The sequence below is a fragment of the Sinohyriopsis cumingii genome, chromosome 7 (genome assembly GCF_028554795.1).
Source record: "Sinohyriopsis cumingii isolate HCF-2022 chromosome 7, ASM2855479v2, whole genome shotgun sequence".
Lineage (NCBI taxonomy): Eukaryota > Metazoa > Mollusca > Bivalvia > Unionida > Unionidae > Sinohyriopsis > Sinohyriopsis cumingii.
Window position 1 is genome coordinate 133,125,274 of NC_142967.1, and position 25,814 is coordinate 133,151,087.

The following is a 25,814-nucleotide window of genomic DNA, read 5'->3' on the forward strand; positions in this document are numbered from 1 at the left end:
GAGAAAAAAATAACGTGTGTTAGAAACTGAATGTAGACCAAGTAAAAAATACTGTCGAAAATGTTTGGCACATTATGCTGGTCTTGTGACAGAAAGAGTGCTGGTTCGAATACTGCCATAGCATCGATCCAAGTCAGCTACCTTTGCGTGTCTTGTGACAGAAAGAGTTCTGGTTCAAATACTGTCATAGCAACGATCCAAGTCAGCTACCTTTGCGTGTCTTGTGACAGAAAGAGTTCTGGTTCAAATACTGTCATAGCAACGATCCAAGTCAGCTACCTTTGCGTGTCTTGTGACAGAAAGAGTTCTGGTTCAAATACTGTCATAGCAACGATCCAAGTCAGCTACCTTTGCGTGTCTTGTACAAAGTACTTTGCTAAATTGCCTCGAAAATCAATACCGTATTTACTCGCTTATAAGTCGAATCAAAAACAAAGATTCTTATCTGACATTGCAAAATGCGCCTATAGATCAGGATATATGTTGTTTGTTGTAATGATTACTCATAACAAACTCCACAGACCCAGATCTACCGACACATTATAAGCGAGTATATGAGGTAACCAACACGAGGTTATGTGCCGCAATGCAAATCCAACACTCACTATTATAATCAAGGTCATATTTTGAAACACGGGTTGCACGCACGGAGAAGATGTAACAGTGACTTCGAGCTTTTTCCAAAGTGTAGGTATAATAATTGAATTTTAAAGAAGGTAGAGATTTGTCAATTGAATTGATTTGTGAACATAGGGACTTTGTGAGCGTTTATTTAAAAAAAATGGTTTAAAAAATATCTGATTATTTTTGCATCTACAATTTCGAGTTGCACTGAGCATGAGAATCAATATGTATTTCAAACGTGGATACGAAATGTTACAGTATATTGTAATTCAGATGATAATTTAATCATATTTGTAACATTTAATATGATATTGACACCTTTGGAATGCAAACTCATGGGGAGGATTTTCTTGGATTCCTTTGATACGAACAACTTTGTGTGCATGTAGCAGTACTTTGTTTCGAGTTGCTGGAGAAATAGATTCGAAAAAATAATAATTCTTGAACTCCTCGAATATGAATGACTTTGTATGCCTGTAGCAGCGCTTTTTTTAAAGTTGCTGGGGAAATACATTCTAAACAATAAGAATGGCTCATTGCCATGCTTTTGGCAACATAATGTTTTTACACCTGTAACGTTCATTACAAGTATTTAACCCATTCCTCACAGTTTGAAGAACAAATGTCAGCAATTGTACACGCCTTCAGAGAGATTCGTATATGAAGCAAAATAATTATAACTCGCCCTCTGCTTATACACTAATTTTAACATTCTACATCAAAATATTGGAATCAATTTAGAATCGATGCATATTTGTAGATAGAGCTGTAAAAGGATTCTTCCGGTTCATTAGCTATATACAGTTGGCTTGCTTGCAGTGCGCTAGACAGCGTGTAGCTTAGCGTGCCAAAAGTGCTTAACATTTTGAACAAGAAGTTTAGTTTCGTAAATGATGGCAGCCGTCTAGACGTCGGATACAGTAAATCAATAGTTTGAAGAAAGGAATGCATTGCTGTTTAAATAGCATGAAATACTTGTCGATTGGGGTGTGTGTGTTATGGTTGGCTGGTAACTCTTTACAGTCAGAGGTAACTAGGAACAAAATGTATACGATAGGTACCAGTTTTTTATATATCTATATAGTCGTTAACAGCAAGTATGAGGTGAATCCATATATACAATATTTAAACGAATCCGCTTCGCTTTCTTCGTGTTGGCGACATAACTTTAAGGTATTCCAGATTTTAGTTGGAAGGTTCATAGGTCTTATTTATGGTCCTTCAACTCCCACAACAAAAAGGCTATTCATGTTTTGCAGCCTCTTTATTATGTAAGGAGGTAATTTCTTCAATAGTGCATTTTGTAATCGACAGACGTTGCAAACTCGAGAGCCTTATCTTAAAGAATTTTGATATATTGGTTCAGACATTAAATCCAAGTCGTGCACTGTATAAAACAAACCCTCTCCTTTATTTTCTAGCAAGAGAGTACATCCCCGTGGTAGGTATTTGACTATACAGTATTTAGATGAATGAGCACTTCGATAAGTTTAAGATGTTTGTGAAGAACTAGTTTTTAATGAATTCATAATAAATGTTTATATAAAATAGAGCGTTGTAATGTGTCCTTGTTAACGTAACTATTATTAGCTACAAATGAATAAAGAGTTCATTTTGTTTTTACCATGCATTATTATCAGAAGACCTATGTAGCCACAAGCCACGGACATCAATCTGCTACACTCCCGTATCACCCGTAGATGCCTGGCTTGGTATTTCTTCATTTTCACGACTACGAATTACATACATCTTTAAAAAAAGACAAAAAACAATGTGTGTGTGTCTGTGATTTGGATTTTTAACGTAGCTTTAACAATTTTGCAGTCATATTGCTACGATGTCTGCAGAGTGACAGTTCATAGTGACGTCTAGCACTGGGGAATCATGCTGCAGACATTTAGAGTCCCACCCAGTCACATTATCCTGACACCAGGCCGACCAGTCCTAACACTAACCTCTTAATGATGAGCGCCAAGCGAGGCAGCTGTTAGTTGTTGTTGTTATACGGTTTAACGCCATTTTTCAGCACAAGATAGGCTATACATGGCGGCCAGTATTAATGGTGGAGGAAGAACCCGGGAAAACCCCGGAAAGAACCACCGACCCACGAGAAGCTACCGGCAAGCTTTCTCACATATCCACATTGGCCGAGCCCGAGACTCGAACCCACGTAGGCAGCTGTTAGTATCATTTTTGTAAGACTTTGGTATGACTCGGCCAGGGATCGAACCCACGACCTTCCGCTTCCGAGGCGGTCGCTCTAGCCACTAGGCCACCGGAGCGGTATAACCCAAAACAATCTTCTCACTGTCACAAGTTACAGAAGTCAGTCCGCTACGCTCCTTTGTCACTGAAGATGCGTGTGCAGAGAATTCCTCTTTTTTTTTTTTACGTGGGTTCGCATGAACAAAAATTAACAATGTTACAGACTCTTGTATATCAGTGAAAGTGTCCATTTTATCGATCGTGTTTGAAAGAGAAACTTTGATTAGCTCAGACAATGTGAAAATCCATGATAGGTCACAATGGCAACAATATTTTACTCACGCTCGCAGTGATTGGTTCAACAGGTTTACGCATATTCATATTTGAAACAGGTTTCTCGGTAGAGGCAGCCTATATTGATAACTGATTTTTCCCGTGACTTGCAACGCTGCTATCTTATATACACCAATGATAGTGCTGTATCCACTGGTAGGTGGTATATTTAGCACTTGCATGCATCATGCATGCACATTATTTTGCAATGTAAATTATTGTAATTGTTTTATATATATATATATATATATATATATATATATATATATATATATATATATATATATACCACTTACATTTAAAAATAACATGTTATTTAGAGTCTTGGTATAAAGCAAACTGATATACCAGTACTACTGGTGTATCAAATTGTGATCCACCCATGGCGCAATAATAGCATATATTTAATATATAAACATTCTTTCAACTGCAGACCTATATATCAATGATGAATTTCTACTCATTCATTAATCATAAATGACATATGAAAATAACGATAAAAAGTATTAATAGTCCGTTTTCTAAATGAAATTATTATGGTACACAATTTCATCGGAATGCTTTCTTTTTTCCATTCCCACCTCCCCTCTCGTGCGTAAAACAAATCTGGAGTGAGAGAGAAAAACATTGCGCTGGACGAAAACATTAAAACTGAACTTGCATCATGTAACCTACAGTAATCTGGTTCGTATGTTTACGCTTTTCTTGTGATCTATCTACAGTGTTCATAATATCAATGATGCACACTAGGTCTATATGTTAACTTTGTCGGTTATGAGGCACACATACTGTAGCGTATTTAATGCTTTGTTGTTGTTGTTTCTTAAACCTATTATAATGTTCTAAAAATCGATTATTAATTATTAAATATAAAAATATAAAAATGTCCAAATGGTCGCCTCTCTCTCTCTCTCTCTCTCAGGATTATAGTAGCTAGATGCGGGCGAAAATCCATGAAAATACGAGCGTTGGGAATTTTCGCATCTGTCATACGACGATATCTCTGGACCTTATAAATGATGGTAAAATTTAGTCAACCTGTCCAAAGGGGGTTGGGGGAGAGGATTTTATAGTCTTTAGAAATGTTAATGAAAGCAGAATAATGGCTTAGATAAACTGTAAGTATATTAAAATATTTTAATTACCTCTTATTGGTTCGTCATTTCGCTTAGTTTCTATTACACGCTAATTTCCATACACCAGTACGTGAACGCCTTACACTTCAGGTTCAGTGTACAAGCTAACCGTGTTTGTAGTGCATTACTTTCTTCATAAAAACCATATTTGATGTTTAAATCGTGAGTGTGTCTTATAATGATTTAATAAATGTGAATAAAAATAGAAACTAAAAAAAATAAATAATCAACTTATCAATTTGCATATGTGATTGTGAACAACAACAAAAATCGTAGAACTACATTTTATAGCGTACACACTCGAAGGGATGTGAGGAGTTCATTCACTCGGTCAATACACAGTTGCCCGGAGCATACCATAACTCCATTCAGAGTGCAAATATGTTTATTTGTATGTGATATATATATATATATATATATATATATATATATATATATATATATATATATATATATATATATATATATATATATATATATATATATATGCTGTATCAGCGATATACCACTCGTATAAATTTTTTCTTAAAAAAAAAACTCGGCAAGCCTCGTTTCCTTTTAATGAAAAATGTATACATCTCGTGGTATATCTTTGATAACAGCGTTCATACTATATATATTTGTAACAATGTGCGTATATATGATTATGATTTATATTGCGTCAAGGTACTTGTGTTATTTCGTTTCCCATCACTTGCATATTATCATGCCTCTCGCATGAAGTGCCTGTCACAACGTCAAGTTATTAAGACACACACACACACACACACACACGTGTCCAAAAACGCATTCGTCATTTGATCGCTACCATTTCGTGAAAGTTTCGTCGACATGAAAAGAGAACGCTTGCCAGTTGTATTTGAGGTAGGCAACTAGTTCCTCAAAGACTTAACAGAAGTGAATGAAACGAGCATCAGTTTAAATTAAATATACTAACAATACATAAATTAAAAAGCTCGGCTCTAACGAATAGAGAATTTTCTTGCAGGGATAATTAGATCATTCAGTGATTAAATTCATTCTTCACCTACATTTCTATCATGATGCTCGAGGCAAGTGTTTCTGAATAAAAATCTGTCGTGTATAACATGTATTGAAGTATAACACAAACCGTTTTAGTTTTGCAGGTATCGCTAGGCGCTCAGCATTAAGAGGTTAGTGTTAGGACTGGTCAGCCTTGTGTCAGGATAATGTGACTCAGTGGGACATCGTGATACGTGTCTACGCCACGATGCCTTAGTGTTAGACATCACTATAAGCTGCAACACTGCAGACATCGTAGCGATATGACTGAAAATTGTTAAAGTTACGTTAAATCTAAATCACACACAAACACACACACACACGCTGGCAAATTTTTAACCACAAATCATTTGCAGTTTTTGCGTTGTGCTGCGATAATTGAATGTTACACTACATCAAGTGGAATTTATTACAGCACGTACACGAAGCAGGTTTACACATATTCTTATGACACGAAGATGAGGTCTTCTACACAACGATATAATGTTCCTGTTTCATCAATCAGTTGACAGTGTTTGGAATAGAAACATTGATCAGCTCATTCAAATAGTGTCAAAAGTCTCACTGGGTTACAATGACGGGGGTTGTTTTTGTTGTTATTATTATTATTAAGATGTTTCCGCGGCATTGATGCACCAAGTGTACGAATATGGCTGTATCCATATCAGTACCATATTTAACGGGGTAATAATGCATTGGTCTGATGTTAGAGTTATATTTTTTTTAACCCTACGCAAAAACGAGTGACTTTGCCTTCTGTATCATGCGTGTATTGGCTGAAAACATGCAATCCTGTTGTGTTTTCTAGCCGCACAGAGGACGGCATTTTATAAGTAGAGAAATAAGTTGGGAAATAAGTAAAGAAATAAGCAGAGAAATAATTTGAGAAACAGAGAAATAAGTAAAGAAATAATTTGAGAAATAGAGAAATAAGTTGAGAAATAGAGACATAAGTAGAGAAATAAGACTTCTTGTCTTACTCTCATACGTCTTCTTTACTCAGAGCAATACCAGAAGAAAACAAATCCAACAACATCAAGAAAACAGTGCACGTAAGGACATTTTAACCTCTTTGGTCCATAATAACCGGTGTGTATTGTATACATATCGATCAAAACACGGTTTAAAATCAGTAATTTCACGTGTTGACCTCTCACTGATGTAGTTTCTTTATAGCCTCGGATGCGGGAGTTCGTGGGTTCGATATACGGCCGAATCATACCAAAGACTTAAAAATGGTACTAACAGCTGCCTCGCTTGGCGCTCAACATTAAGAGGTTAGTGTTAGGATTGGTCGGCCTGGTGTTAGGATAATGTGACTGGGTGGGACATCATGCTACATGTCTGCGGCATGATGCCCCAGTGCTAGACATCACTATAAACTGCCACATTGCAGACATCGTATCGAAATGACTGAAAAATTGTTAAAGTTACGTTAAAAATCCAAATCACAACACATCTTTATAGCTCACAAGTGACATATTACGCATGCGCGAAAGTGGTCATTGCTTAATAGATCTTCAACGTTGGCTCTCTTGCGAGAGACTCCTCATCATCGACATATTTTGTTCAGTTAAGGATTAAGTAAAGCCAACATATCGGGAATCGTGAAGTTGCATTCGATTTTTAAATATATGACGATGCTGTATAAGCTTAGTTGCTAATTAAAAGTGGATAATATACTGATATTTACAAATGGCATTGTTCCACTGTATTCAGTAAATAAAAGGCGGTGACTTGCAATTCTTTGGTGTAAAAGGACAGGTATGCTTGAATAGCTTGCAGGAGAGGGCAAGAAAAAGAATGCCTTCTTTCCTCCTAGCTGGAATGAGAAATGCTTATATATATATATATATATATATATATATATATATATATATATATATATATATATATATATATATATATATATATATATATATAATGGATGAGGGCAAATAGTTGAAGACAGATCCCTTGTCTTCGTTGTTTTGAATGGAAACGGCAGTGATACGAAACGAGACACTGGAGATTCAGTACGACATAAATGTTAATGCGTAGAAACAAACTCGCGTGCAGATTGCAAGTCAAAGGAGATTCACCGCTGTAAGCGAGCCATGATATATGATTAGGCTGCTATTGAGCTTTGAATTCGATATTTACTCGGTCTTATTTCGAAGTTTCGTATACTGTGATCAAAATTAAACCGCATATCCTCATTTTTGTGTTATACGAACTGTATCTTCCTGTTGCCATGACCGTTACATGAAGGCAGGTTTTATCATTCATAAAAATCTTCATCATGTAGATACAATGCATCCCCACTAACAAATCTGGTACAGATAGAGCATGGCCCGCTCGATTACAAGCAGGAAGACATGACTTAGCGTGAGCAAAGGAAAACCAGTTTTTGTTCTATGGAGAAGGAAAACTAGTACAACATTTGTAATCTTCAGACAAAAAAGCAAATAAAGTTTAATGATGCTTGATATTCCCATGAACAGTTTTAACACATTTTAGACTTGGTTCCTATTCAGTAATAAGTGCTATCGTAAGACGGTAAAACACAGAAGGATCATAACATTTTATTTCTTATATTTGGATTTCATGGTATAATTTTTTTTATCACTCTTTTTGTTTTCATGAAAATGTTGCGTACAGAGAGCCACCCTGACAATGAAACAACTTCTGTATGAAAATGTGTATAAACAGCCCCCCCCCCCGACAATAAAACAACTAACTTCTGTATGAAAATGTTGGGTACAAAGAGCCCCCCCCTTCCCGCCCCACGACAATGAAACAACTAAGTTCTGTATGAAAATGCTGGGTACAAAGAGCACCCACCCACCCCGGACAATGAAACAACTAAGTTCAGTTAGATAATGTTGGGTACAGAGAGCTTATGTATGATAATGGGTACAGAGAGGACAACTACCTTCTGTATGATAATGTTGGGTACAGAGAGCCACCCTGATAATGAAACAACTAACTTCTGTACGAAAATGTTGTGTACAAAGAGAAGAGCCCCCCCCCCCCCGACAGTGAAACAACTAGCTTCTGTATGTTGCTCTTCCGTGGTTCTTCCCCACCAAAATATACTGTCCGTCATGTCTAACCTGTCATGTGTTAAAAATAGGGAGTTCAAGTTCACACAACCAAGCTCTAAAATCAAGCCTAGTTCTCGAAGCCATGTAGCATTGGTTTCAACTGTACCTAGAGTGCAGTTTCCACCGGAAATTAGCGTTTGCCATTGTAAAGCATACATCTTTATGATGCGGAATATTAATGAGCATGATCATTGTTTTGAAGGTGGCCTGTTCAGCATAATTCAAAAGACGTAATTTAAGCAGTTTGATTACAACCTCATTTAGTACGTGGTTTCATGCGTAAGCTGTTGAAAGAAAAGTCGGAGGCATGCGCAGAGAGAATGTCTGTTTACGTATTAGTAGTTAACTGGGCCTAAATGTTTTCTTTATATTCTAACAGCCTATCACATGAACATTAAGATACGTTGAAAATATGATTAGCAGGTAGTAAAATAATCACGGAAGCCGTTCAAGAGTCCTTGATTTGCGTAAGTACGGGAGACTGGTATCATTGTTAAACATTTGTAATCTTGGAAGATAAAGCCATGTTCGTCTATTTATGTTCCGTTCATGTTGATAATTTACATTGTTGGATTGAAATGTTACGCTGGTCGTTTCCCTGACCACGCTTTCTGTTCATCTATAATTGCAAATACCCATCTTCTATCCAGACCTGAAACAGCTGGACGGATTAACCTCTAACATGTGACTTAATTTATGACTCAGCTTGGCAACATGTTCCTACTGCAATTCCCCCCCCCCCCTCCACTTGTGCACTTTAATTCGCACTTTAATTCGTCTATGGTTCCAATTAGAAGACATCAGATATTGTAAATTAGGGTCGTTATCTAATTTCTGATCTAGATCTGCATGCACAGAACATGTTCCTGTGCACTTGATGATTACATTCACGTATCTTACGCAGAGTGGCAGCCATAATTGACAATCAATTTAAATTTTAAACTAGATTTGTAATGTTATGTAAAGACATTAAATTTTACAGTGTCAGTGCAATTTTAGATGCATTAAAAGCAATTAAACGTATAGATGTGTTTAAATCTCGTTTAGTTTAATCTTGGTGTCATACATTAGTATCACATGTTTTAATGAAAACTAATTTAAGCTGTATTAATTTGTTTTTTAATTATGTAAATTGGAACATAACGTAAGAGAACACTAAATCATAGATGATAAAAACGTTTTTTTCGTTTTTTATTTTTTTTCGTTTGTTGTATTTGGTACTTCCATTTTTATATCATCGGCCATACAGGATATTATATGGAGGAAACCATAGAGTGGTCAGATCAGTCAGATGGTGATAACGATATTGAGTGAAAAAAATTTCAATATTATCTGGACTACAGTTTAAAACTTTTGACATTTTGTCATGTTTGTATCACTGAAACTTTAAAAATGGTATGTAACGTGTAAATAAGTAAAATATTGATTTTTGTGTTGCCTAAAAACTACTGGAACTTTTTTTTTCGTTTTTTATTTATTGAGAAAAAATGCATTTTTTTACGTTTTTTATTTTAATTTTAACGTTTTTAACATCTATGCACTAAATGCTCCAAAGATGTGACTTCATATTTTCTTACAGTAATTTATCACAACTTTTGTGATCATTATCGATAACGTCATGACTTTGGTGCTTATTGTCGATAAATGTCATGACTTTGGTGATTATTGTCGTTAACGTAATGACTTTGGTGCTTATTGTCTGTAATGTCATGACGGGTGTTTATTGTCGACAATGTCATGACTTTGGTACTTTTTGTCGATAATGTCATGACTTTGGTGTTTATTGTCGATGATGTCATGACTTTGTGCTATAGTCGATAATGTCATGACTGTTATTGTCGATAATGTCATGACTTTGGTGCTTATTGTCGATAATGTCATGACTTTGGTGCTTATTGTCGATAATGTCATGACTTTGTGCTGTTGTCAATAATGTCATGACTGTGTACTTATTGTCGATAATATGTCATAACTTTGTGCTTATTGTTGATGTGTTAGGCACTTTTAGAGCAAGGTAACGGATTTTATACCGTAGAGTGATTACATTAAACTGATCCACTTTATGTAGACAAGCTTTTACTGACCTACTTGGAACTAGCCCATGCACGTGAGGCCTTGGTTAAACCAATCCTAATTTGTACAACTGGCTCATATGCGGTGACTAAGCTATTTTCAAAGGCCAGTGTCTACGTAGTGGAGTCTGGAAAACTATAAGCTGATCTAATCGTTTATTTACAAAGAGTTTGAGAACCTAATACATTATTAAAAAGAATAAATATCTGGCATAAGATGTTGTTATACAAATCTCAGGGTTAAGGACAAACTGCTTAGAAAGTCTTCGTTTTAGAATCAACTTGTATCTGGTGTATTTACATTGACAAGAGCTCAGCTATTTGACATTTTTATAAATAGTATATAAACAAGTTTATACAACTTGATCAACGAATCCTGCAGAAATTAGACTATGTTAGCTTTCGACAGAAACAAATTTAAACGTATAATCATTTCATCTGGTCAGGGCGGATCAGGTCAAGTGTTGGAGGTTTTACCCCCAGAATTTTAAATGGACCCTTATATTCCTCGATAGGGCAACAAAGCAAAAGTCTGTGTGTCTGTTTACTCAAAGTGTACATAATACGCAATAAACGTGCGCAAGAACAAAACGATGGTCACATTTCAAGTGACAGGTGATTGTACTGTGTGTGTGTGTGTGTGTGTGCGGATTTTTAGTCGGGGAAAGGGTCAGCCCCCTCCCCCCTCAGGCCCTGCTGATAGTGCACAAATATAGTCTTTTTTTAGTATTTTAGATATAGGTGTGTTATGCACATCGACACATACAATATGTGGTGTCGAGGCAATGGGAGGAAAGTGTTTTGTCCAGGATACACCGCGGTAGCCGATCCTGACTAATCCGATGGCAAGATTCGAATTTGCACCAATCTGATCACGAGTCCAGCAGATCATCCTCTGAAAACGTAAAGTGTCTGTATGCTACAGATGAAGCTCAAGCAGTTTTATTTAGCATACTCGCAGGCACGATGTCCAGGCTGATAAACTTCCTGGATTCCTTTAATCTGAATTGTTCGTTTGTTTTGCATCATTTGTTTCTCTTTTTATTTATGTAAATAATCATAAGCCAGTCTGTTACCAATGTCAGCATGTCGCATGAGTTTTCTCGGGAGGGAAATGGCAGATGCGCAGCGGATTCAGGAAGAAATTTTTCAATATCAATTGCTTAAGGTGATTCGAACGAATAATGACAACACTGAACTTTGAAACACATCTGCTTTGGTTTTAAGAAATACTGTCGGAAACACATAACTGAACACTAGTAATTTTTATCTGATTTGGTTCCATTACGCAAAATAGCTATATCCCCTTGGTAATTTACGGAAAAGGTTAAGTATGGACTTCCTACAATGTTTTATTTATATCGTGTAACTGCATTTTAAGAAACATTAAACCAGTAATATTCAGATCTTCATTAAAATATGCACGCATTGATTAAGCTCAATAAAGGCGAATAGAAAAGTTATACTTTGAGAAAACCCTGTTAGTTTGGGATCTGTTTTGTTTCGTAAAATACTGTTTTTAATCGCTTTTAAGTGATGACAGATCCAACCACATAGATCAGGTTTTCCATAATGCACAAGCAGGTGTGGATCAATGCAGTTTGTTGGGAGTAGAACAAATAGCACAAACTCTAATGTGCCGGCCCATTTTGCCACGGCAGATCAGGGTCTATTTTGTTTGTAGTTGGACGGTGCCGATGTCAGAATGGAGTTGACTTACAAGATAACGAAAAGGCAATACTAGTGTAAATAATAACAATTTACATCGAGTGATGGCACATTAATGTAGAAATAAAGAGATTACTAATTGTTTGGCTGGAAATACGGCGTGTGTGTTAATTTAAGTTTCCCTGGAAACATTAGGCCATCGCTTTAGAAGTCGATAAACAATTGATACAAGATGAGCAGATTTGTAAACGAAAATGGCTTCTGATGAGATTCATGCTGCTACTGTATGTTTCCTGTGTACGCTTTCAGATCTAGAAGTGGTTGCAGCATTGTTGCCAGGGTAAGATATTGTTCGTTTTTGCTTATCATTTTATTGATTGAAAATTTGTTTGCATTAAATTTGTGAAAGATTATTTAATTTGTAATATCATTTCCTTTTCAAGACTTTAAACAATATTAGTATACTTTGAAAATCCATTAAAATTGCCCGCCTCGGATGCGGTAGGTCGTGGGTTAGATCCCCGGCCGAGTCATACCAAAGACTTACAAAAATGGTACTAACAACTGCCTCGTTTGGCGCTTAGCATTAAGATGTTAGTGTTAGGACTGGTCGACCTGGTGTCAGGATAATGTGACTGGGTGGGACATCATGCTAAATGTCTGCGACCTGTTTCCTCAGTGCAAGACATCACTACAAACTGCCACACTGCAGACATCGTAGCGATATGACTGAAAAATTGTTAAAGCTACTTAAAAAGTCCAAATCACACACACACACACACACACACACACACAGAGACAGACAGACAGATTAAAATTGCCTTATAAGTTTCAGATAATCGATGTTAAAATTGCACAAGACGGACAAGTTAGTAGCTGCTAGAGTCAAAGACATGGAAGGCAATCTGTCCAAACAGAACAAGAATCAAAATAACTCTCATCTCTGGGCCTATCCTGATTCTCTAAGGTGATCTATCCAAACCCGGCGAGAATCAAAAGAACTCGCGTCTCTGGGCTTATCTGGATTCTGTTTGAAGATTATGTGTTTTAAGGTACAAGTAGTAAGCTTCGTTTTCAGTAATGATGCATGAGATACATACTATATCAGCATGGGCGAACCAGTTTTCTAGAAATACTGTTTGTAAGAATTCAAACAAGTGAGATAAACTTCAACATCTGGATATTTCTTTGATGTTTTGGGGGCATTTGTTTGTATTTCTTCCGATCATATTCCCTGATAAAGATGTATCAGCTGATCAAAAGGAGATCAGGGTTGGAGTGACACACGGTTATCATGTTGAAGGAGGTAACAAGGTTTTATAATCTAGAACTTGGGCATGTACTCTTCTCCATATGTTGGGTTTGTTTTCTTTATTCCAGTTTCCAGCTTTTGGCAGGACATGCCATGCCATGTCAAGGTGACCGAGAAGGTTAGAAATGAGTTTAAAAAGTATGGAAATAGATAGCATACGAATGAAGTAGAGACAAATATATTACTTGTGAGAGTCCGATGTCCGTAAGGTTGGATGTATGTTTCGTTTGGTGTTTTGCTCTGTACATTTTACAGCATGTTCACGAAAGCTTTTCACAGTATGCCTCCAACACTAATTACTCTCTAAAACTTACAGTCACGCTTTACGTGCATATTCAGGATTAACCGAATAAAACGTATTTAGTATAGTCGGAAAATATCTTCAATACAGTCTCTTTGAATTCGCTTGGCATTTGCAATTCATTTAATTATATGACATTTTTGTTTGATTTCTTACCTGAATTTTATTCTCAATCATTCCACCTTACAAAAACTTCGCAAGTGTTTTAGAGATTAAGTTTGAGATCTGTTGTATATGGCAATTGTAACCGTGTTACCCTTATATATATATATATATATATATATATATATATATATATATATATATATATATATATATATATATATATATATATATATATATATATATATATATATATTCTTGTGAATATTCAACTAAACAGCAAACTGCATAGGCCCATATCTATCGTCCAATAATGCAGTTAGGAGTAAACCTAGTTATGTTGTCAGCATTTTGAGACTGCCGGTCAGAGTTTCTGTTGTTTGCATTTTGAGACTGCCTGTCAGAGTTTCTGTCGTCAGCATTTTGAGACTGCCGGTCAGAGTTTCTGTCGTCATCATTTTAACGTCATCATTTTGAGACTGCCGGTCAAAGTTTCTGTCGTCAGCATTTTGAGACTGCCGGTCAGAGTTTCTGTTGTTTGCAGTTGGACCTGACTTACAAGCGAGCATATAAGGAATTTCATACTAGACGTGTCCTTGATATTCATCATTGCACTCTCAAAAAATTAAAAGCTTGTACCATTGTTAAATTCAATAAATCGGAGCGTTTTTATGCAATGGCGTAATTCTAAGCTGTCTTTCGCAACATGTACAATGGGAAGTTTTTACAGTTCTCTTACTGATATGAAATATAAAACTTATTTCACACTTTATGTGCACAAGATGAAAGGTTTAGCTTGTTTTTGTTATGGTAAACTAGGGAGTTACTTCGTGTAATGACAAAGGTCCAGGCAATATTTCGTAAAATGATCAATCGCATCCTTTGTGTATCTATGCATCCAGCATAACACTAATAATGATCAAAGTCATGCTTCAGGCACATGCTTTGAAAGATGGCAGCGAATAAGACTTTTTATCATACTGGAAAGTGTCGAAGATAAATATTTAATTAAACTTTTCAGTGCCGTTCCTACTCTGTCAGGTGCCCGTTAATATTTTTTCAAAAATCTTTGGTCCAAGACGTTATATTGTACCTTAGAAGACATATTGGTTGGGCGGAATACAGATAGGTATAGCGTAAGAAAAACGTCTAAATGGTTTGGGCACAAGAAGTATAGACATAGCTTAAGAAAAACGTCTTAAGGTTTGGACACAAGAAAGATCGGTATTGCGTAAGAAGAAACATCTTAAGGCTTGGGCACAAAAAAGGTATGGCGTAAGAAAAACATTTTAAAGTTTGGGCACGATAAAAATTTATCATAAACGTAACGTCGTTAGTTTTGGGCACAAGAAAGGTAGGTAGAGTGTAAGTAAACTGTCTTAAGGTTTAGAAAGAAGAAATATAGGTGTAGCGTAAGCGAAACGTCTAAGGTTTAGACACAAGATATATATATATATGTAGCGTAAGCGAAACTTCTTAGGTCTGACAAAAAGAATGATTGGTATAGCATAAGCAAAACGTCTTCAGATTTGGGCAGAAGAACGTTAGATATTACGTTTGCATAATTTGGCGAATAGAAAGTCTTTGCGATATACACTGGCTGAAAGTACACACGGTTATGGTCTTATATAGACTTTGTAAAGTACTATTTGGGATTCACCTCGGTACCAACAAGGTTTATGACTTCGCATACATCCGTCAGAGAAAATGATAATGAGGGTTGAATGATATCCTTGAAATAACAATTGACGTCATGCAACGTAACCAGAATTATTTCTCAAACGATTACGCCTTGTATCAGGTAGAATATTTCTGTCTCTAAGATTTGTGTTTTGTTTAATTCAGAATTGAAATAATTCTGTATTGTGTATGGTCTTTAGAACTGCACCTGTAGTCTAGAGTTTAAAGCAAGATGTAGAATACCAAATCTTGGAGACTCAGAGACATCAGTTTTTACACAAAGGTACGATTCTTACGTCGTGCTTAAATTCATCTATAATATTCCCAGAAATTTGACATGGGGTTCGATTACTTTGCTTAATTACATAAATAATTTGTACAGTCTCCTTAGTTTTTGCTTCTTTTTTATGAGATGACCAGTCCGTCCATTATTTTATTTTCCGGCTCATAAGTAACGGTTCGAGAGATTTTCAGGAAGCTTCATGAATAGACACTGTGTCGCATACAATGACAATGTTCCATGCCTTAAGGTCAACGTCACCGAAAGGGTAAATGTTATTATGTGACATGTATACTTGTCAGTATTGTTATGTATATCTATATTGTGCTCATAATTTTTGTTGCCATGATGGAGGGTTGTGGAATTAGTGCCTACCCTATTTTTGTTGCCATGATGGAGGGTTGTGGAATTAGTGTCTACCCTATTTTTGTTGCCATGATGGAGGGTTGTGGAATTAGTGCCTACCCTATTTTTGTTGCCATGATGGAGGGTTGTGGAATTAGTGCCTACCCTATTTTTGTTGCCATGATGGAGGGTTGTGGAATTAGTGCCTACCCTATTTTTGTTGCCATGATGGAGGGTTGTGGAATTAGTGCCTACCCTATTTTTGTTGCCATGATGGAGGGTTGTGGAATTAGTGCCTACCCTATTTTTGTTGCCATGATGGAGGGTTGTGGAATTAATGCCTACCCTATTTTTGTTGCCATGATGGAGGGTTGTGGAATTAATGCCTACCCTATTTTTGTTGCCATGATGGAGGGTTGTGGAATTAGTGCCTACCCTATTTTTGTTGCCATGATGGAGGGTTGTGGAATTAGTGCCTACCCTATTTTTGTTGCCATGATGGAGGGTTGTGGAATTAGTGCCTACCCTATTTTTGTTGCCATGATGGAGGGTTGTGGAATTAATGCCTACCCTATTTTTGTTGCCATGATGGAGGGTTGTGGAATTAGTGCCTACCCTATTTTTTTTAGTGAATTTTAAGAAGTAAACAATATATTTACTAAAATTTGAGTTCAAGGCCCTGCCTTGTTTACTAACTTATGTTCTGGAAGCTAACTTGTTGATAATTTGGTAGAATTGTCCATCATAAATATGGTAATTTCATTCTATTGTGTCGCAGGTCAAGTGGGGTTTTATATAAGAAGGTTTGGTAAACAATTGTTATTCCTGTTTCATATCTTCTTTTGGGAATCTATGATCAGAGTGTGTAGTTGTTGTCAGATATAATTTAATTGTAATGACTTGTGTCCTTGTCTGGATATGGCGTTTTAATGACTTGTATCATTGCCTTGAGTTTGACGTTTTTATGACTTGTATCCTTGTCATGAGTATGACGTTTTAATTACTTGTATCCTTGTCATGAGTATGAGATTTTATGACTTGTATCCTTGTCATGAGTATGACGTTTTATTGACTTGTATCCTTGTCATGAGTATGAGATTTTATGACTTGTATCCTTGTCATGAGTATGACGTTTTAATTGTATCCTTGTCATGAGTATGACGATTTTATGACTGTATCCTTGTCATGAGTATGACGTTTTAATGACTTGTATCCTTGTCATGAGTATGAGATTTTATGACTTGTATCCTTGTCATGAGTATGACGTTTTAATTACTTGTATCCTTGTCATGAGTATGACGATTTTATGACTTGTATCCTTGTCATGAGTATGACGTTTTAATGACTTGTATCCTTGTCATGAGTATGAGATTTTTATGACTTGTATCCTTGTCATGAGTATGACGTTTTAATTACTTGTATCCTTGTCATGATTATGACGATTTTATAACTTGTATCCTTGTCATGAGTATGACATTTTAATGACTTGTATCCTTGTCATGAGTATGACGATTTTATGACTTGTATCCTTGTCATGAGTATTACGTTTTAATGACTTGTATCCTTGTCGTGAGTATGACGATTTATGACATGTATCCTTGTCATGAGTATTACGTTTTAATGACTTGTATCTTTGTCAGGAGCATGAAGTTTGCACAACTGAATATCCTATTGAAACTTCATACATTTATTTATCCTTACTTGACAGTGTGTCACACTATAGCCACGCCTCCCTCCTCAAAGTGAAGGTCACGACGTCGAATCAAACGTGCGTATAATCTCTAAACTAATAATGACATTTTAGTCAGCGTCCGGCTGATTTACAGTCATACCCCTTACTTGAAGATCAATGTCACAGAATAATGAAAGTCAGCACGCTGTTTCGTATCCATGGTATCACTTTTTAACCCCTACTGATTTATTCATCAAACTGTACCCAGGTCCACACCTTTTCATACAGTATACCTGCTCAGAGTCAAAATCATTAATCAGAAAGATCACGAGACAGGAATATCATGTGACGTTTGTTGTATTCTATTCAAAATAAATATAAATTACGCTGTTTTTTGGTATTCTTGTTTAAAATACATGTATAAAGTATGAATTACGCTGTTTGTGGTTGGGGCCCCGAGTGGCCGAGTGGTCTAAAGCGCTCTCCGTTACGGATCACTGCCATCTCACCTCTGTCTGCGTGGGTTCGAGTCTCGGATTCAGCCAATGTGGGTATGTGAGAAAGCTTGCCAGTAGCTTCTCGTGGGTCGGCGGTTCTTTCTAGGGTTTTCCCGGGTTCTTCCTCCACCATTAATACTGGCCGCCATGTATAGCCTATCGTGTGCTGAAAAATGGCGTTAAACCCTACAACAACAACAACAACAACTGTCTGTGGTACTCTTGTTTAAAATAAAGTATGAACTATGTTACTCCAGCCGCAGTTTGGAGGTTATACAATTGGTTCTTTTGAGCAGCGAGTGGCTTTATACACTGGTTCAAAATTCCACATTTTTGGTTAAAAACGACTCGTAATAAATAAACAACATTATCAAGAGAAGTGTGATACTAAACCTAACAAACAAGCAAGTATTATACTACTAAATAAAACAGTTTTCTTCGAATGTTGCACTCTATCAACATTAAATTTATTTTACTTATTTACTTTTGCGATCAGTTTCATCAGATTTACTAACAAGTGAATCAATTTTTTTTTCTGTACATATTTGAAGGATAACATTCGCGATAGGCTAATCGTTGATGGAGTTAACCATGTATTGTCATTCCGTCCAGATGTCTCTAATGTCATACGTTTTCTTTGTTTTAAACAAATGGCATATAGCCCCAATCAGAGAAAACTGAACTAAAGTGGTATCTTGAATTACCCTAGATAATAGTTGGTATCTGTGTTTCCGCTTCAGCTTACGCCCCAATTAGAAACAATAAGTATTATATTTTAATGAGCACCACACACAGCGGAAGTACTCTTTTCGGCCGCTTCGTTTTAGTCTGAAATTACCCATGGTTAAGCATTGTTATTATTGGCATTTCCTTTATAATTTGTCAGGGCTCCATCATGGAAAACAATTCTTAACTATTGAAATAAATTCGAGATCTCATGTCATGATTGGGAGACAGTTACACGATATCACGTCTACACGATCAATATGGAAAGCCAGCGTCGCCAAAAATATGAAATCAAAACAAAATAAGTAACTTTCAAATAAATCGAGAAAAACTGAAATAAAACAAGCATAGTTGTTGTAACTTTGTTTCATTTTGCGTTAGCTTATCCCTCTTGATTTTTGTTTGTTTCATTTAAATTCTGTTTATTTCGTTTAGCGTCTGTTTGTTTCATTCGTGTTTTGTTGTTCTGACATTTGTCTGCTTTGTTTGCGCCTCGCTTCTTTTATTTGAGTATTGATCTCATTATTTCAGATGCCGTTATGTTCTTTGGCATCTGATTATTTTATCTGAGTTTTCTTTGTTTTCTTGCACATTTGTCTAGTTTCGTTTGTGCCTCGCTTGATTTATTTCAGTTTTAATCTTCGTATTTCAAGTGCCGTTATTTTGTTTGGAATTTGCATGTTTCGTTTGTATTTTGCTTCTTTCTTTTGATAGTTTTTTGTTCTGTTTGAGTATTGATTTTATTATCTAAGCTGTATTATGTTTAATTTACAAGCATGCTAGTTTCATTTTATCTTTTGTTGGTTTATTTGAATGTTACATTAAAAAAAATTCATATTGCCTTCCATAGATCACATGACCTAGTGAAATGTGCCATCATGGAAACAACAACAGTTTCTTTAGACTTTTGGTGCATAATTGTATTGATATTCTATCAGACTTTACAATTAAAGCGTGTGTTTGTGTGTGTGTGTGTGTGTGTGTGTGTGTGTGATTTGGATTTTTAACATAGCTTTAACAATTTTTCAGTCATATCGCTACGATGTCTGCAGTGTGACAGTTTTTAATGATGTCTAGCACTGGGGCATCATGCCGCAGACATGTAGCATACTGTCCCACCCAGTCACATTATCCTGACACCAGGCCGACCAGTCCTAACGCTAACCTCATAATGCTGAGCGCCAAGTGAGGCAGCCGTTAGTACCATTTTTTGTAAGTCTTTTTTATGACTCGACCGGGGATCGAACCCACGACCTCCCGCAGCCCAATTAAAGTGCATCCTTTACTCTAGACAAATACACTGTGAACTTATGCAATGTTTTATAAGGCAGACCTATCTAAGTAGACATTATTTGATTCGAACTTGATTATACTATTTTAACTCTAAGTAGTTTTGAAACTTAGTGGCCAGAATACTGTCAACGAAATTTTTATGATGATACTTTCAAGAATTATTTCTCTCTCACATAAATAGACATGAGAATCGTTGATCTCAGTACCCTAATAGCAGCAAAACCGTGAACATGTTAATTTATTTTCTCAAGGAAGTGATACAAAATTTCATTTAGCTTCGGCTGTCTTAAGGTCTTAAAATATTTATCTCATACACGAAATCATTAAATTGCCGTAAGGTTTCAAAATATGTAACTCTTATACTAAGTCATCCCAATTGCCTTCAAGTCTCCAAATGTCTACCTCGCATATGAAATCATCCCAATTGCCTTCAAGTCTCCAGTTGTATACATCTTACATGAAATCATCCCCATTGCCTTCAAGTCTCCAAATGTATACATCGTACATGAAATTATCCAAATTGCCTTGAATTCACCAAATGTATACATCGTACATGAAATCATCCCAATTGCCTTCAAGTCTCCAAATGTATACATCGTACATGAAATCATCCCAATTGCCTTCAAGTCTCCAAATGTCTGCATCGTATATGAAATCATCCCAATTGCCTTCAAGTCTCCAAATGTATGCATCGTACATGAAATCATCCCAATTGCCTTCAAGTCTCCAAATATATACATCGTACATGAAATCATCCCAATTGCCTTCAAGTCTCCAAATGTATACATCGTACATGAAATCATCCCAATTGCCTTCAAGTCTCCAAAAATGTATACTTTGTATATGAAGTCATTCAAATTGCCTTAAGGTTTTAAAATGTGTACCTCTTATACGAAGCCATCCAAATTGTCTTAAGGTTTCAAAATGTGTACCTCTTATACGAAGCCATCCAAATTGTCTTAAGGTTTCAAAATATGTACCTCTTATACGAAGCCATCCAAATTGTCTTAAGGTTTCAAAATATGTACCTCTTATACGAAGTCATCCAAATTGCCTTAAGGTTTCAAAATGTGTACCTCTTATACGAAGCCATCCAAATTGCCTTAGGGTTTCAAAATATGTACCTCTTATACGAAGCCATCCAAATTGTCTTAAGGTTTTAAAATGTGTACCTCTTATACGAAGCCATCCAAATTGCCTTAAGGTTTCAAAATGTGTACCTCTTATACGAAGCCATCCAAATTGTCTTAAGGTTTCAAAATATGTACCTCTTATACGAAGTCATCCAAATTGCCTTAAGGTTTCAAAATATGTACCTCTTATACGAAGTCATCCAAATTGCCTTAAGGTTTCAAAATGTGTACCTCTTATACGAAGCCATCCAAATTGCCTTAAGGTTTCAAAATGTGTACCTCTTATACGAAGCCATCCAAATTGTCTTAAGGTTTCAAAATGTGTACCTCTTATACGAAGCCATCCAAATTGCCTTAGGGTTTCAAAATATGTGCTTCTTATACGAAGTCATCCAAACTGCCGTAAAGTGTCAAAATCTTTACCTCTTAAATGAAGTCACAGTCTTATTGATCTCAGAGAAATACTACTTTAAAACAAATACAAATATGCCCTCTAAACTGCCGGCATAGATGACAGTGCTACAACACTGTTGAGGTTTTGAAAGCTTCTGTTTGTGTCCTAGATATGATTGAAATCAAATTTTCCGGATTTAATTTTTTTTTAAATCCACCCTGGAAAAAAAAACAAAAAAGAACATCCCCAGCCAGAGTATTTGTACAGAAGAAAGAATTAATACCATCGATTGATAATAGTTCAAGACAATTGTTTTTAAAAAAATGTAGAGATCGCTAAATGTGCTAGATTTTTTTTTAACGCGAACTTCATTAAGAAGCGTTATGATGATGTACCACCAGATAAAATCTGGAACTTTTTAGGGTTTATACAAGTTTATACACTATGTTTTACTCTGTATTTTAAGGTTATTTATATTTTACTTGTATCTTTGAATTTGTATATGTTCCTAAAGCTTTTTATTGCAGTTAATTATAGTTTTAGAACAACTTTTAATTGGCACTATAAACCACATACATACATACACACACATACATGCACGCACGCACGCACACACACACACACACACACTCACATACATACAAATGTTTGGTTGCATTTAAGTGAATAAGATAGTTTTATGTATAGGATCTTAGCTGTTTATTGATCTATTCATATTTTAAAGGGAAAAAACCCAAAACATTCAGATGCATTCAAGTTTCACGTTTCATCAGAAATGTAGTAACGTACAGATGAACTTTAACAATAAAGACCTGTGGCATAATGACGTTCCTAAAGTTTACTTTCATTCCTTTAAGTAGTCCTCTTAATTCGCCAATCTGCATGTCTAACGCATTCCTTTTTTGAAACCTGCTTTCAATTCCCACAGATAATAAATGGATCAGTATGGCATTTGTCTGATGTTACACAGTTAGACAATGGTAGCTTAACATCGTAGTCTTTGGACCTTTAAAAAGGTAGGAACCTTTTGTGACTAAGTGTTATAATACTCCAAGTAGTCTGACACACTGACTCCTTTCTGTGCTTCAACAGGTACTCAAGAAAACCCAGTTATGCTGTAGCTAAGTTAAATGATAGTCTACACGCACGTGGTCTATTTCATTTGTGTGCCAGGTTGTACGGTCTCTTGTGTGGTACGCACCATTTAAGGGGTCTATAATTCTAAGAGACGGTTACATTAAAGGTCAAGGTTGTCATTGGCACTACCCAGTTCCACCTACTTATTTATCTTTGGTGAAGTTTTCCAACTCAAAATTAAATATTTGATTATTTGAATTTGAAGTTCATGTCATCTGGCAAGAAACACAATGTGGTGTAGGATTTTGGCGTGAGAAGCAGACTGACAATGAAGACCGACCTTGGTCACGCAACCATGAACGCCTGTCCCATTAACCAAATTTCTGTTCACGAATTAAGTTAAATATCCTTTAAAAGACTTGTTGTTTTCTGTTCTTTCGGCTCGTACGCCTTCATAATTACAACGGCGCCTTTTTTGGATTTTCTGGATAATTTTCATCCGTATCCATAGGGCAGCAAACTGAGGTCCTTTACAGAGGGAATACACCTTTTGATATTAGGAAACTATTGTCATATAAACAATTGCTTGTTGGTCCATCTTTGCACACAAATATTTGCGCTGCATTTAAAAAATACGTTATTTCACTATTTCAGTTTCGTTGTACACGTCCTTGTGTCACAGTAATTCTTATAACTCGTTAGTCCAATTTACAGGTTTCTAAGCTTCCATGCAGAAATTGACTTAAAAGTGGTATTCTGAGCCTCTCTTTAATTTCACTGAAGTCATTTAGGGGCCTACTATGGGCAACGTTTGAGGAAAATTACCAATGCGTTACTTTAAGAAACTGCATCGTACTTGAACGTTATACAGAAAAAAAGAAAGAAAAGAAACGGCAATCATCATGAAGAAGCATATCAATCAGTGATAAAAACTCCCTGCTTTCTTATGTAATTAATTATGGAACGACTATTTTATTTTCGGGAGGATTACAATTATTCCAGCGCCACAAAAACTTGAAAAATATAAATATCTTGAGGTAAATGAAACCAATAGTACCTCGGTTTACAAGACACCCTTTATGTCCCATAAATTGAATAGTCTGTTCCTTATTCCCAAAGAATTCAATGAATCGTCCGGCCTGCTAAGATTTCCGTATTGCCATTCTTATGTCAGTTGCATGAGCTTCTTATAATAGCAGGCCTTTTTCTTTTAGTGTTGACAGTGGCCAGTGCTCAGTGTCCTCACAATGCCCTACACAAGGTCCAGTTGTGTACATCATCCATCTTGCCCAAATGGAGTACGGAAGGCAGCATTGGAGTTCCCCGCCATCACACGCGGGAAACATGCAGGTAATAAGCGACGTGAAAAGGATGTCAGTAGTCCTTGTTTTAAATAAGCTGACACAATTATTATAAGCTTTCTACGTGCCAAATAGAAGGCTAAGTCAAGCAAACTAATTGTTTGAAATGACAGAAAGATTCAAAGTTTGGTGGACAACTTAGTAAATGATGTAAAGAAGTAAACTTTAACCAGATAGGATGGTTACAACCCCTACACCTACCCTCGTATATATGTCGCTGTTTTTTGCGGTCTTTTCCTTTCCAGCTGATTACTGAAACCCCAACAAATACTATTTAGATATGATTTGTCTGCATGCCCAGTGTGACAGATGCTTACGATGTGAAGACACGAGAAACATTTAAATGATAGCACAACTTGAACATTAACTTATACTGCATACCAACAACAGCAACAGTAATAATAAAAATAACGTTTTTGCTTTATATCATTGTGAGGTAAAAAGAAACAAAAAACATTATACAGAAGACCTTTACGACCAGTTCCAAACGAGTTGTAAAAATCCCACTAGCGTCATTCCACTACGTTGCATGGAACATTCTGAGGGAGGTCAGTTTGTGCACTGTGACCTTCAACATATCCTTTTGTAGTTTTATTTCTCCGTGTACAGTTTTTAAACATGATCGTTTTAGTATCAGAAATAAAGAGAAATATGAATACATGGGAAGGATTGATATATATGATCAATCATTTGTCCTTGTAGAGAACTTCTACTTTGTCCTTCTTTTTTTATTTGTTGCCTTGTAAGTTTCTTTATGCTACACAGAATGTAGAAGGGTCGAATTAGGGTTTAAAATCAACGACCCCGAGGACGGTACCAAACTTTCATTTAGATGAATGGCTTCGTTGTCGTTAAAATCGGTTTATCAGTTAATTTGTTTTGGATTGATTAACCAAAAATCGGTAAATGGTTCAAAAGAAAGAACATTACACAGGATGCACGTTCGCGCTCGTTATATTGTTTACAAACAGGACGCTTGTTGTACCAGTCTTTTAAAGATACGACGCAACTAATCCGCCCCTTTCTTGCCACATTCAAAATGATCATACATTGTATAACTGGGAAAATATGCCATATTATCGGTATTGGCAGCAGTAAAACAGCAAAATCAGTATGAACTTGTGGAGAGTAAATGAGCCATTCTTGGTACAATCTAAATGTTATTTGCTATCTTTTCGGTTTCAAGTAATACGATTGTCTTGATAGTTATCGTTTAATGTACAAATCACAAATTCTGCATTTAATCCTTGGCAGCATGAGGAACATTCACCATGCCTTTGGTGTTGCTGCAACGTAATTCACATAATGACTGAGTGCATGTGTCCAGATGCCCTCTTCATTTGGGTCCAAACTTGTTTGAATTAATAATGTTAAGTGTGGTGCCGATTTGACGTCGGGCACAACTTCTATCTGTTCTAGATTTTAACTTTATCTACATTTTTTCGCTAGCAACACAAGTTTCGAAAACATTATAAAATACTATAGACAGGTCAT

General features: G+C 36.1%; 1 protein-coding gene across 1 annotated transcript in view; it reads left to right on the forward strand.

The window, feature by feature from the left end:
* LOC149796152 (uncharacterized) overlaps positions 1 to 25,814 on the forward strand; it is an 81,632-nt gene that overhangs the window by 38,248 nt on the left and 17,570 nt on the right. The window contains exon 2 of the mRNA XM_089966086.1: positions 24,174 to 24,309. Within this exon, the coding sequence (XP_089822212.1) occupies positions 24,174 to 24,309 (136 nt within the window). The remainder of the gene's footprint in view (positions 1 to 24,173; positions 24,310 to 25,814) is intronic.